Raw genomic sequence first — 13,161 nt, forward strand, 5'->3', positions numbered from 1 at the left:
GGTCCCAAGTGGGAAGCTCGCTGCCATGGCAACAGGGGTCACTCACCGATGCCCACAATAACGAAGGCGGCCACCCCATTGAGGATGCCCAGGTACTGCACCCCGAAGACGACATGGTACAGGAAGAGGGCCACCAGGCAGCTGAGGCCGATGCTGGCAATCCCAAAGAATGACAGGAACACTGGGCAGCATGAGAGCACAGGCAGAGAGGGAGGGGGAGAGGGAGGGGAGAGAGGGGGAGGGGGAGGGAGAGGGAGGGAAAGGAAGGGGAGGGGGGAAGAGAGAGAGAGAGAGAGAGAGGGAAAGGCAGAGGGTGAGGAAGAGGGAGAAGGGGAGAGAGGGACAGAGAGAGGGGAAGAGGGGGAGAAAAAGAGAGAGGGAGAGAAAGAAAGGAGAGGGGAGAGAGAGGGAGAGGGAGAGAGTCAAAGAGGAAGAGGGAGAGAGGGAAGGAGAGGGGGAGAGAGAGGGAGAGAAAGAAAGAGTGAGAGAGGGAGAGAGACAAAGAGGGGGAGAGGGAGGGAGAGGGGCAGAGAAGGAGGGAGAGGGAGAGAGAGAGGGAGAGAAAGAGAGGGAGAGAGGAGAGAGATAAAAAGAGGAAGAGGGAGGGGAGAGAGATAGAGAGGGAGAGAGAGGGAGAGAGTGAAAGAGAGGGAGAGAGAAGGAGAGAGAAGGAGATAGAGGGGGAAGAGAGATAAAGGAAAGAGGGGGGAGGGAGAAAGAGGGAGAGATTGAAAGAGAAGGAGAGAGAGAAGGAGAGAGAAGGAGATAGGGGGAGAGAGAGGAAAGGGGAGAGGGAGGGAGAGACGGAGAGAAAGAGAGAGGGAGGGGGGAGAGAAAGACAGAGAGGGGGAGAGAGGAGAAAAAGGGAGAGAGAGTGTGTGTGACTGTAGGGGCACCTGGTGGGACAGACTCCCTTTAATAGCTCTAGCCAGCTCCTCCCCAGACACTGACAGATGGACAGACAGAGACACACAAACACAGATACACACAGAGAGATGCACACAGAGAGATACACAGAGACAGACACCCACACACACACACCCCAGGAGTGTTTCTCCACCCCACCCGTCTGTCTGTCTCTCTCAGGCTCAGTTCCCCAGCCCAGTCCAGGCTGGAGGTTCATACAACACAGCAGGTGGGGTCCTCACCCCTGCAGCATCTCCCTGGGTACCTGCCTGCAGGGGACTGTGATCACAGGGACACCAGCCACTGTCACCTGGTGGACAGAGGCTCCTTGGAGGGAGAGGAGCGTCTGGGAAGTTCAGCACTGGACCCCTGGCAGCTTGAGCACCTGGCAGGTGCTCTGTGCTGGCAACACTGTGGCGTGGTGCCTGCAGGTCTGCCCCCCTTTGCAAGGAGCTTTCCTGTCTCACTTGCTTCTTCCTCACTAACTTCAGCAAGAACAAAAACCTGTGTGGCGCTAAAAGGATCCCGGGAGCCCCAGAATATTTGGTGATGGAAAAATGAGCTGGGGGAACAGGGGGCAGCGGGCCTGGGGCTGCAGGGGAGACAGGAAGCAGCTGGGCTGGGGCTGCAGGGGGGCCAGGGGGCAGCTGACCTGGGGCTGCAGGGGGGCCAGGGGGGCAGCTGGGCTGGGGCTGCAGGGGAGACAGGAAGCAGCTGGGCTGGGGCTGCAGGGGGGCCAGGGGGCAGCTGGGCTGGGGCTGCAGGGGGGCCAGGGGGCAGCTGGGCTGGGGCTGCAGGGGAGACAGGAAGCAGCTGGGCTGGGGCTGCAGGGGGGCCGGGGGCAGCAGGCCTGGGGCTGCAGGGGAGACAGGAAGCAGCTGGGCTGGGGCTGTAGGGGAGCCAGGGGGCAGCTGGCCTGGGGCTGCAGGGGGGCCAGGGGGCAGCTGAGCTGGGGCTGCGGGGGGGGGGGGGGGGGCAGAGGCCAGCTGGGCTGCGGCTGCCAGGGGGCCAGGAGGCAGCTGGCCTGGGGCTGCCGGGGAGGCCAGGGGGCAGCTGGGCTGGGGCTGCCGGGGGGGGGGGGGGGTGTGGGTTGGTGGGGGGGATAGGGGGCAGCTGGCCTGGGGCTCTGAGCGGTTTACAAGGCAATCCCTGAGGAAGACCCAGTATTCTGAACTCTCACAAAGACAGAGGGTCCAAAGGCAGAAGGCCAAGCTGTACGGGGTCTGGGAGGTGGGGTTTTCTCCCGCCTCTGGACTCAGTCTGTCACCAGGGGTGCTAGGATGAGCTCTGAGCACCCCCGCTACACTCCTACTGCCTGGACAGATGGACTGGGCTTATTTCTGGACCCTGAAGGCAGGCTTTGGATGGCACAGTGCCCTGAGAGGATGAAGGGGCTGTCAGGGACACCCTACCTGAGCGGGAGGGGAGAACACCTGAGTGGGAGGGGAGGACACCTGAGAGGGAGGGGAGGACACCTGAGCGGGAGGGGAGGACACCTGAGCGGGAGGGGAGGACACCTGAGTGCGAGGGGAGGATACCTGAGCGCGAGGGGAGGACACCTGAATGCGAGGGGAGGACACCTGAGCGGGAGGGGAGGACACCTGAGCGGGAGGGGAGGACACCTGAGCGGGAGGGGAGGACACCTGAGCGGGAGGGGAGGACACCTGAGCGGGAGGGGAGGACACCTGAGCGGGAGGGTAGGACACCTGAGCGGGAGGGGAGGACACCTGAGCAGGAGGGGAGGACACCTGAAAGGGAGGGGAGGACACCTGAGTGGGAGGGGAGGGCATCTTAGCTGAGGGCGAGCGGCTACCTGAGCAGGAGGTGAGGATGTAGACCAGGGCGGCTATGCAGCTACTGCTGACGAAGGCCAGGAGCATGTCGTTGTTGAAGGTGCTACGCACCTCGTAGTCGAACAGGTCGGTCCCCCCGTACAACACCTGGACTTTGCTGGAGGGACAGATCGACAGAGGGAGGGGGCAGAGGGAACAGAAGGGGTCGGAGAGCAGTGTGAATATTTGACCACAGACTAGGAAGTCATCTTCTAACTTTTTTTATTATCTTCATGTGTTGGATTAAGACAGCTGGAAATCAAGAGATGAGAGAGAGCCAGAGAGGGAGAGCCAGAGAGACAGCTGCAGCCCTCATGTAGCTTCCCCCCTGCAGGTGGTAACAGGGGGGCTTGAACCTGGGTCCTTTTCCACAGAACCTGTGAGCTCGATCAGACGTGCTACTGCCCAGCCTATGGACTGACTGATGAGAGAGGAAGAGGAAGTAGAGGAAGCAGCAGACCCTCGCTCTGGCACGTGCACGGTGCTCTTACCTGCCTTGGCACCTCCTTGGCCAGGGGACAGCAAGGGGACAGGAAGGGGGATAGGAGAGGACAGGGGGGGCAGAAGAGGACAGGAGGGGGACAGGACAGGAGGGGGACAGGAGGGGGGACAGCAGGGGAGAGGGTGGGGGGACAATAGGGGGACAGGAAGGTGACATCAGGGGAACAGGAAGGGGGGATGGAGGGAGGACAGCAGGGAGACAGGAAGGGGGACAGGAGGAAACAGGAGGGGGACAGGAGGGAGGATAGGAGGGAGGACTGCAGGGGAACAGGAGGGGACAGGGGGACAGAATGGGGGGTGGCAGGAAACAGCTGGGGGGATAGGAAGGGGACAGCAGGGGAAAGGAGGGGGACAGGATGGGGACAGCAGGGGGATTGCAGGGGGACAGGAAGGGGACATCAAGGGGACAGGAGGGGGACAGGATGGGGACAGGAGGGAGACAGCAGGGGGAAAGGAGGGGGACAGGAGGGGGACAGGATGGGGACAGGAGGGGGACAGCAGGGGGACAGCAGGGGGATGGCAGGGGGACAGGAAGGGGACAGCAGGGGGAAAGGAGGGGGACAGGATGGGGACAGCAGGGGATGGCAGGGGGACAGGAAGGGGACAGCAGGGGGAAAGGAGGGGGGCAGGGTGGGGACAGCAGGGGATGGCATGGGGACAAGAAGGAGACAGCAGGGGGAAAGGAGGGGGACAGGAGGGGGACAGGATGGGGACAGCATGGGGATGGCAGGGGGACAGGAAGGGGACAGCAGGGGGAAAGGAGGGGGACAGCAGGGGGAAAGGAGGGGGACAGGATGAGGACAGCAGGGTGACAGGAGAGGGACAGCAAGGGGACAGCAGGGTGACAGGAAAAGGACAGCAGGGTGACAGAAGGAGACAGGAGGGGGACAAGAGGGGGGATGGCAGGAGGACAGCAGGGGAGACATCAGGGGTACAGGAGGGAAACAAGAGGGGGGATAGCAGGGAGGACAGGTGGGAGGACAGGAGGTGGACAGAAGGGGGACAGCAGGGGGACAGGTAGGGGTCAGTAGGGGGGACAGAAGGTGGACAGGTGGGGGTCAGCAGGGGGGGACTGGAAGGGGGACAGAAGGTGGACAGGTGGGGGTCAGCAGGGGGGATTGGAGGGGGGACAGAAGGTGGACAGGTGGGGGTCAGCAGGGGGGACTGGAAGGGGGACAGAAGGTGGACAGGTGGGGGTCAGCAGGGGGGATTGGAGGGGGGACAGAAGGTGGACAGGTGGAGGTCAGCAGGGGGGACTGGAGGGGGACAGGTGGGGGTCAGCAGGGGGGACTGGAAGGGGGACAGAAGGGGGACAGGTGGGGGTCAGCAGGGGGGACTGGAGGGGGGACAGAAGGGGGACAGGTGGGGGTCAGCAGGGGGGACTGGAGGGGGACAGGAGGGGGACAGGTGGGGGTCAGCAGGGGGGACTGGAAGGGGGACAGAAGGGGGACAGGTGGGGGTCAGCAGGGGGGACTGGAGGGGGACAGGAGGGGGACAGGTGGGGGTCAGCAGGGGGGACTGGAGGGGGACAGGAGGGGGACAGGTGGGGGTCAGCAGGGGGGACTGGAAGGGGGACAGAAGGGGACAGGTGGGGGTCAGCAGGGGGGACAGGAGGGGACAGCAGTGATTCAGTGGCAACAACACCAGAGGTCAAGAAGCAACATCCGTTATCTGCTGGGGGAAAAGACAATCTAGAAGGCTATAGCTGAGGCAAGTTTTTTTTTTTTAAATCACAATATTTATCTAAGATAAAATCAACACAGACTTTTGCAAATATATGAAAGGTGCAAGTACTTATCTCCAGTGCACCGGCCCCATGAGAGGCGCTGACGGAAATGCTTCGGGCAGAGGGAAGTGAACTCATGGAATGACCTCGAGAAAGAAGACTGGGTTGCTAACGACGTGGATCAAAATACAAAGTTTTCCCTGGCAAACGACCTGACCAGTGTGTCCTGGAGCCTCCCCTTTCCAGGGCCTGGCCCCACTAGGGAAAGACAGAAACAGGTTTGGGGTGTGGATCCACCTGCCAATACCCATGTCCAGCAGAGAAGCAATTATAGAAGCCAGAACTCCCACCTTCCGCTCCCCATTAAGAATTTGGGTCCATGCTCCCAGGGGAAAGAAGTGATAGGGAAGATGGTCAGAGGGCTCTGAATTCTCACATCATCAGGACCCAGAGAGAGAAGAGAAAAAAAAAAAAAGAAGAAGAAGGACGTTCAGAATTAGTAATAGGTGTACATGTGACTAAGAAAGGAAGAGAAGGCGGGACCACAGGAAAAAAGTGGTGAAGCAGTGCTGCAGGTGTCTCTCTGTCTCTCTCCTCCTCTCTCCCTCTCTGTCTCCTTCTTTCTCAATTCCTGGCTGGCTCTATCGAAGAAATAAATAAAGATAATAGAAAAAAAGTAAAAAAAAGAACAGCTTGTAGGCACCACTACTGCCAAGTACTAAGTCAGCTAAGGTTCAGGAATCATCTACCTGATAACAGTCAGAGCTACAGCTCACAAGTGGAAGAGCCAGGAGAATAAACTGCCTTCTGTAGGGGCTTTTATCCTAGGAAATAACAGCAAAGACTGCATATATGCCAAAGGATGGAGATCTCGAGTAGAAATCAGACAAGATAGCAGAGCTGCTGCCAGAGAGAAGCACGTGGAAGCCTTGCCATCAGCATTTTTCTGGATCCTGAGATTGCACAGGGCATGCAGCTAAAAACCTAAGCAGAAAATCTCTGAAAGAGCAGAGTGAAATTTTTATAACAGTTTTGAGAGACGGAGATCACTCTTTGGAAACCACCAAGAAAACGAGGCTCTGCAGAACACAATGGACTTTTGAGCCGGAGAGTGCACAGGGAAAGGAGACGGGCGGAGGCGTTTCAGGGCTGCAAGCAGGTCTTGAGTCACTGTGATTCTCGACTGACCGGCTGAAGCCGGCAGCCACAACTCTCTCTGCCTGCTGTGGGAAGGACAAAGGTCCTCTGCAGGTCCACCACTTGGACCTCCGTGGTTTTTATCCCCCTCCCACCCCCATGCCTGAGCCTTGTGCATGGGTGATGCCATCAGTCCTGAGACCAAGTTTCTATTCTGTAATTTTAGGTAAGAGAGAGAGGGAGAGGGAGTGAGGGAGGAAGAGACCCCTGGCACTGCTCCACCGTCTATGGACATCCCTGAGGCAGGTGCCATCATGTTCCAGGGTACATCAGGGGTCTGGACCCAAGCTGCGGTGCTTGGTACGCTGTGTGCCCCACAGGGCATGGCTCACGGCCTCTAGACTGCTACGATCTTTGTCCACATTGCTCATCACTCAGTAAGAGTCACCAAGCACAGGTGAGCTGATAGGACTTTAAGATAAGTGTGATTAGCACAGTGAAGAACAGAGCGGGTAAATACGGACGAAATAAGTAGAGCTATGAAGAATGCTACTAGGCATTTAGAACACAAACCAAAAAATTCAAATGAAAATTCTTAACAGAAAACATAACATTAAAATCTCTGTGAGTGTTAAGAGGCAGATTAGATACAACTGAAGACAGAATCAGTGAAGCAAAGTATCTGAAATGAAATGGGGAAACAGCAGAGAAAAGAGCACTGCACTCACACGGCTGGTGGAAAGCCCCGGCACTCAGGCAATTAGGATCCTAAGAGAACAGGAGACAGGATGAGGGGAGCCAGTATCTGAAGAGATGCCTAAGTCTCTTTGATTTACAGTATTTGAAGTTGGATATCTTTTTAAAGAAAATTATTATTATTATTTTTAATATTTATTTATTTATTCCCTTTTGTTGCCCTAGTTGTTTTATTGTTGTAGTTATTATTGTTGTCGTCGTTGTTGGCTAGGACAGAGAGAAACGGAGAGAGGAGGGGAAGACAGAGAGAGGGAGAGAAAGATAGACACCTACAGACCTGCTTCACCGCCTGTGAAGCGATGCCCCTGTAGGTGGGGAGCCAGGGGCTTGAACCCGGATCCTTAGCCGGTCCTTGCGCTTTGCGCCACGTGCACTTAACCCACTGCGCTACCGCCTGACTCCCAAGAAAATTATTTTAATGAGAGAGATAGCAGAAAGAAAGATACAGAGAAGAGCCCAGAGCCCTGTTCAGCTCTGGCTGATGGTGGTGCTGGGTATTGAACCTGGGACCTTTGAGCCTCATGCATGAAAGTCTTTTTACAGAAACATTATGCTGTCTCCCCATCCTGAATTTGGATATCTGATCTGAGATATTTTGAGTGTTTCAAGATGTCTGAACAGCTGCAGACATCACTAAAACTAATGAGAATCATCAATCCACAGATTCAAGACCTCTGAATCTCAAGCAGAGAAAAACCATACTGACATATATCACAATGAAAGTGGTACAACCAGAGACAAGAAGAAATCTTAAAAGCAGTCAGAGAAAAAAAAAACAACACCATTTTTCAAAAGGGCAACAAAAATCTTTACACTGATTTTTCACAGAAGTGACAGGAACTCAGAATGCAATGGACTCACAGAATTGACATACTTAAAACTGTCAACATATAATTTTGTACTAGAAGCACACTTCAGAATTGAAAGTAAAACAAAGATGTCTTCTAGGCAAACAAAGAATTTATCAGCAGTGAGAGACCTGGGAGGTAGCACAGCAGGTCAAGTGTTGGGCCCCAAAGCTTGGGGTGCCGAGTTCAATCCTCTCACCCTACATGTGCCAGAGTGATGCTGCAGTTCTCTGCCTCTTTCTCACTGCCTACTAACTAGATGTTTTCTTTTTTTTTTTTTTAATTTTTTTAATATTTATTTTATTTATTTATTCCCTTTTGTTGCCCTTGTTGTTTTATTGTTGTAGTTATTATTGTTGTTGTCGTTGTTGGATAGGACAGAGAGAAATGGAGAGAGGAGGGGAAGACAGAGAGGAGGAGAGAAAGATAGACACCTGCAGACCTGCTTCACCGCCTGTGAAGCGACTCCCCTGCAGGTGGGGAGCCGGGGCTCGAACCGGGATCCTTATGCCGGTCCTTGTGCTTTGCGCCACCTGCGCTTAGCCCGCTGCACTACAGCCCAACTCCCCCAACTACAGCCCGACTCCCCTAACTAGATGTTTTCAAAGGCCACAGTGAACCATGACTTTGAAAAAAAAAATACAACCTTTATTAAAAAGTAGAATTTACCATCAGGGAAAATGCACTAAAATTTCTAAAGACTGAGCAAGTTGTGATTATATATACATACATATATATATATATATATATATATATATATATAATATATATATATATATATATATATATATATATATTACTCAGCTATAAAAAATGGTGACTTCGCCGTTTTCAGCCGATCTTGGATGGGCCTTGAAAAATTCATGTTAAGTGAAGTAAGTTAGAAACAGTAGGATGTCTGTCTGTCACAGTAACACTCCAGGCGCTGCAATCATCTTGACATGGCGATACAGTTGCCAGGGGACAAGGTAGTATTTCTTGGGGAGTGAGTTGGTGCTCGGGCATGTGCTGGCTGGTCTGGCCTCACAGTCAAGTCATAAGGCCCAACTAAAAGCCAGCTTCCAGGGGTCATCATGGCTACCTACTTCCTTGGGGCTTGCTGAGTGGTGCTGTAGCAAGGCATATTGGCATATTGGTGGCCTGAGTGCGTGAGCATGTTTACTAGGGTGCCTGGGAATGCCGTGCCCTGTGGGCTATGTGCCACACAGTCACTAGAGGGGGTACACATGATATGCTTGACCTGGGTGGTGCTTCTTGCTCTTACGGGGTCTAAAAAAAATAATAAAAAAAAGAAAGAAAAAGAAACAGTAGGATGAATATGGGTTGATCTCTCTCAGGCAGAAGTTGAAAAACAAGATCAGAAGAGAAAACGCAAGTAGGGAGTTGGGCGGTGGTGCAGTGGGTTAAGCGCATGTGGCGCAAAGCACAAGGACCGGCCTAAGGATCCTGGTTCACACCCCTGGCTCCCCACCTGCAGGGGAGCTGCTTCACAGGTGTCTGTCTTTCTCTCCCCCTCTCTGTCTTCCCCTCCTCTCTCCATTTCTCTGTCCTATCCAACAACAACGACATCAATAACCACAACAAGGGCAGCAAAAGGGAAAATAAATAAATATTTTAAAAGAATTTTTTAAAAGTTTCCTTTAAAAAAAAGAAAAGAAAAGAAAAGAAAACACAAGTAGAACCTGAACTGGAATTGGCATATTGCACCAAAGTAAAAGACTCTGGGGTGGGTGGAGAGAATACAGGTCCAAGAAGGACGACAGAGGACCTAGTGGGGGTTGTATCGTTATATGGAAAACTGGGAAATGTTATGCATGTACAAACTATTGTATTTACTCTCTAATATAAAACATTAATTCCCCAATAAAGAAATTAAAAATAAATAAATAAATAAATAAATAAAATTTCTAAAGAGAGATCTTCAGATGTGAAGAAAAAGATCTCAGAAGAAAACATGAAATCATAGAGAAGTAACGAACAGCAGCAGAAAATGCACATGAAGATACAAAAATGGATATCAACTCGGTGAAATAATCTAACACCTTAAGGGGGTTAAAGTGCTTATAGAGGGGCCAGGCAGTGGCGTGTCAGGCTGAGCACATGTTACAGAGCGCAAGGACCTGGGTTCAAGCCCCCAGTCCAGTCCCCACCTGAAGGGGGAATGTTTCACGAGTGAAGCAGGGCTGTAGGTGTCTCTCTGTCTCTCTCTCTCCATATCTCCCCCTTCCTCTTGATTTCTGGCTGTCTCTATCCAATAAATAAAGATACTTTTAGAAAGATGTTTATATAATTAAAATGCATGTAACAAAATTGCAAAAGGCTGAAGAGGTGTGAACACAATGACCGTGTGGAGACTGAAGGGCTCACGGAAGTGGTGAGAGCAAGTGTCTGTGCCACTGTGCGACAGAGCCAGATGCATGCTGCCACCTCTGGGCGACCGGCAATACAATCATGATGACAAGTCTTACTAATCACAGTCCAGCCTGGAGGGACCCTGGCTGTCACCAATCTCCCAAGGCTCTAATGGGTGACACGGGGTGGGGGTAGGCTGTCCGCACCCCCAGGGCAGGGTAACTCGGCAGACACACATTACACAGCGGTGATCCTTGGTCTCGAGTTTCTGAAGAACCTCCCGTGGTCATCCCATTCCACATTTCCTGCCAGGCTATGTGCCTTTCCTGAGGACCTCCTTTCACTCACCTGGCAGTCCGTCTGTCCATCCACCCACTACTCAGACGAGTTCCTACTGAAGGGCCCCAGCACTACCCTAGGGGCCAGAGCTACAGGTGCTGGACAGGACCAATCCCAGCCCCCAAGAAACACATCCTATGGAGGCGTAATGAAACCAGACCTTCCTCAGACTTCGACATGCCAACACGTCACCTGGAAACCCCTTAGGTGTGGGGAAGGAAACCCCTTAGGTGTGGGGAAGGTCTTCAGATCTCCACCTCTAACAAGCCCCGGGTGACGCTGATGCCACCGACTCAAGAGCTGCACTGAGTGACATGGGATCAAGGGCTGAAACACAGAGCAGCACGTGCTGTGAGGAGGTGAAGCGGCTCGCCGAGACTCCCACAGCCAACTGGGCACCTGGCACCTGACCCACAGCACGTCTAGGCCAGAGCTGTGCACGTCTGGGTGTGTGTCCGCAGCCCCGTCCTTCTCCCTGAGAAAGCCGGAGAGGAGGCGGCGGTAGGGACACACCTGGCTGAGTGCTCATGTCACCCACACAAGGACCTGCGTTCAAGCCCCGGCCCTAACCTGTGGTGCAGATGTTTCTCTGTCTCTCCTCTCAGTCTCTCTGTTCTGTCAAAATAAAGTAAAATAAAGAGGTTGGGCTCAGGCAAAAATTACTAAGGTCCTGGACCCCTTGGAGCACACCTAAAGCAGACGTCCTTGCTTCTTCCCACACAAAGACCCCGAGTTCCGTCTGCTCTATTCTTCCCTTTTTGTTCCTGATTATTAAATAATTTGTCCTGCTTTATGTTTTACTGCCTCTCAGCTACCAAGTTCCAGGTGCTACCATGACACCATCCTGACTACCCTGGGCAGACGACCTCACCCATGTGTCCTGGAACCTCCCTTCCCCAGAGCCCTGTCCCACTAGGGAAAAAGGCTGGGGGGTGTGGATCCACCTGCCAACACCCATGTCCAGTGGAGAAGCAGTGACAGAAGCCAGAACTCTCACCCTCTGCTCCCCATAAAGAACTTGGGTCCAGGCTCCCAGAGGGATAAAGAACAGGGAAGCTTCCAATGGAGGAGATGGGACACGGGACTCTGGTGGTGGGGACTGTGTGGAAGTATACCCCTGTGATCTTACAATCCTGTTAATCATTATTAAATCACTAATTAAAAAAAAAAAGAAAGAAAAAAGGAAGAAGTGGAAGGGGGTCTGGAATTTATGACAAAGGAAGTTCCCTGGAAAGCAAGTCCAGACGCTAACACTGTCCTTCTGGTATACACACAGGACAGACACCCCGAAGGTGGCTGCGCCTTCTACCTGGTGGACTGTTTGGCCAGCATGGCCACGTAGGTGACGACGAAGCTCTGAAACTTGGCCCGCTGCTCCTCCCAGCGGTCGTCCACCGAGTAGTAGTTGGGCAGGGGGGCTCCAAACAGGATCTCACTGCGCAGGAGAGAGCTCTTGAGGTTCTCCGCGGACAGGCCTTCGTCCACATACCAGTAGAACTCAGGGTGAGTCATGGCCAGCTCTAGGGAGCCTGAAAGGGCAGAGGAGGGGCTCAGGGAGCTTGGCGAGTCACAGAGGTCGGAGCTGCTGCACCCTCAGCTGCTGCCCGTCTGCCCAGGGCCCTTCTCTGGCAGCTCAGAGAACTCACAGCGCCCAGGAGTGGCAGACCGCCAGACCCGGGACCTCAGGCTGTGTCTCCCTCACATTTTCATGCCAAACCCGTCCCCTGAGCACCTCAAGCTGACCGGCCTTCTCTGGCTCCCTCCTGTCGGCCGCTCAGGTGGCTAGCACCACACCCAGCCCGACCGAGTCCTGTGCGACTGCTAAGTCTGGCCTCAGCGTAGCCCCAAGGTTGCCACCCAGATCTCCTTTCTGGCTCCTCTGGATCCCTTCTCCACCCAACCTGGCCATGCCCAGCACATGGCGCAGCTGAACTGCAACATAACCAAGCCCTGCCCATCGGCGTGAGCCTGTGGTCCAGTTTCCAGCTCCAGGGGAGCCGGAACCAAGCTGCTGCTCTCTTCTCACCAGCTTCTGTTTTCTTAATTTGTGATTACGATCTCACAGGATCACAAGAGCACAGGGGATGGCCCCACAGCACCGCTGCTGTCCAAGCTCATCTCCGCCTGCCCAACCAGTCACCAGAGTTCTCCCAAAGTCTTAGGTGCGGTCTGCCTACTCCTGGGGCTTTGTTTTGATTTCTCCTAGTGCTCTGGTTCAGGTGCCTGGATTCCACAGGGCTGGAAACACCCTCCAGTCGGTCGTCTCTCTCCCCTCTGCATGCTTCTCTAAGCACCATCACCCCTGGTTCCCGCCCGGTTTGTCCCAAAGGATGTGAGATCGTGTTTCTGGCTGCAGCGTCCCATGGAGTTTCTAACCCACAGGAACCAAGCTTCTCAGCAGTCAGACTCTCAGACGGTGAAAACTGTGGTTGTCCCCGGGACCTCTGTGGTGCAGTGTGGAGTCAAACCCTGAAACCTTATCTTGAAAAACACCATGAAATCACTACAAGGGAGGAGGAGGGGAGGTCCGGGAGGAGGAGGAGCAGATGGATGAGGAGGAAGGAGAGGAGGGGGAGGGAGGATGAGGGGAGAGAAGGAGAAGGGGAGGACAAGGAGGAGGAGGAGCAGATGGATGAGGAGGGAGAAGAGGGGGAGGGAGGAGGAGGGGAGAGGAGGAGAAGGGGAGTAGAAGGGGAGGACAAGGAGGAGGAGGAGCAGATGGATGAGGAGGAAGGAGAGGAGGGAGAGGGAAGAGGAGGGGAGA

The 13,161-nt window shown here is 54.1% G+C and overlaps 1 protein-coding gene across 5 annotated transcripts in view; it reads right to left on the reverse strand.

The window, feature by feature from the left end:
- DISP3 (dispatched RND transporter family member 3) overlaps window positions 1-13,161 on the reverse strand; it is a 60,382-nt gene that overhangs the window by 23,176 nt on the left and 24,045 nt on the right. For all 5 annotated transcript variants that reach the window (XM_007533543.3, XM_060170906.1, XM_060170905.1 and 2 more), the window contains 3 exons: window positions 11,707-11,926; window positions 2,720-2,856; window positions 47-181 (listed from right to left, as the gene is read on the reverse strand). In XM_007533543.3, coding sequence (XP_007533605.1) covers window positions 47-181; window positions 2,720-2,856; window positions 11,707-11,926 — 492 coding nt within the window. The remainder of the gene's footprint in view (window positions 1-46; window positions 182-2,719; window positions 2,857-11,706; window positions 11,927-13,161) is intronic.

This window comes from Erinaceus europaeus, chromosome 13 (genome assembly GCF_950295315.1).
Source record: "Erinaceus europaeus chromosome 13, mEriEur2.1, whole genome shotgun sequence".
In the NCBI taxonomy this organism is placed as follows: domain Eukaryota; kingdom Metazoa; phylum Chordata; class Mammalia; order Eulipotyphla; family Erinaceidae; genus Erinaceus; species Erinaceus europaeus.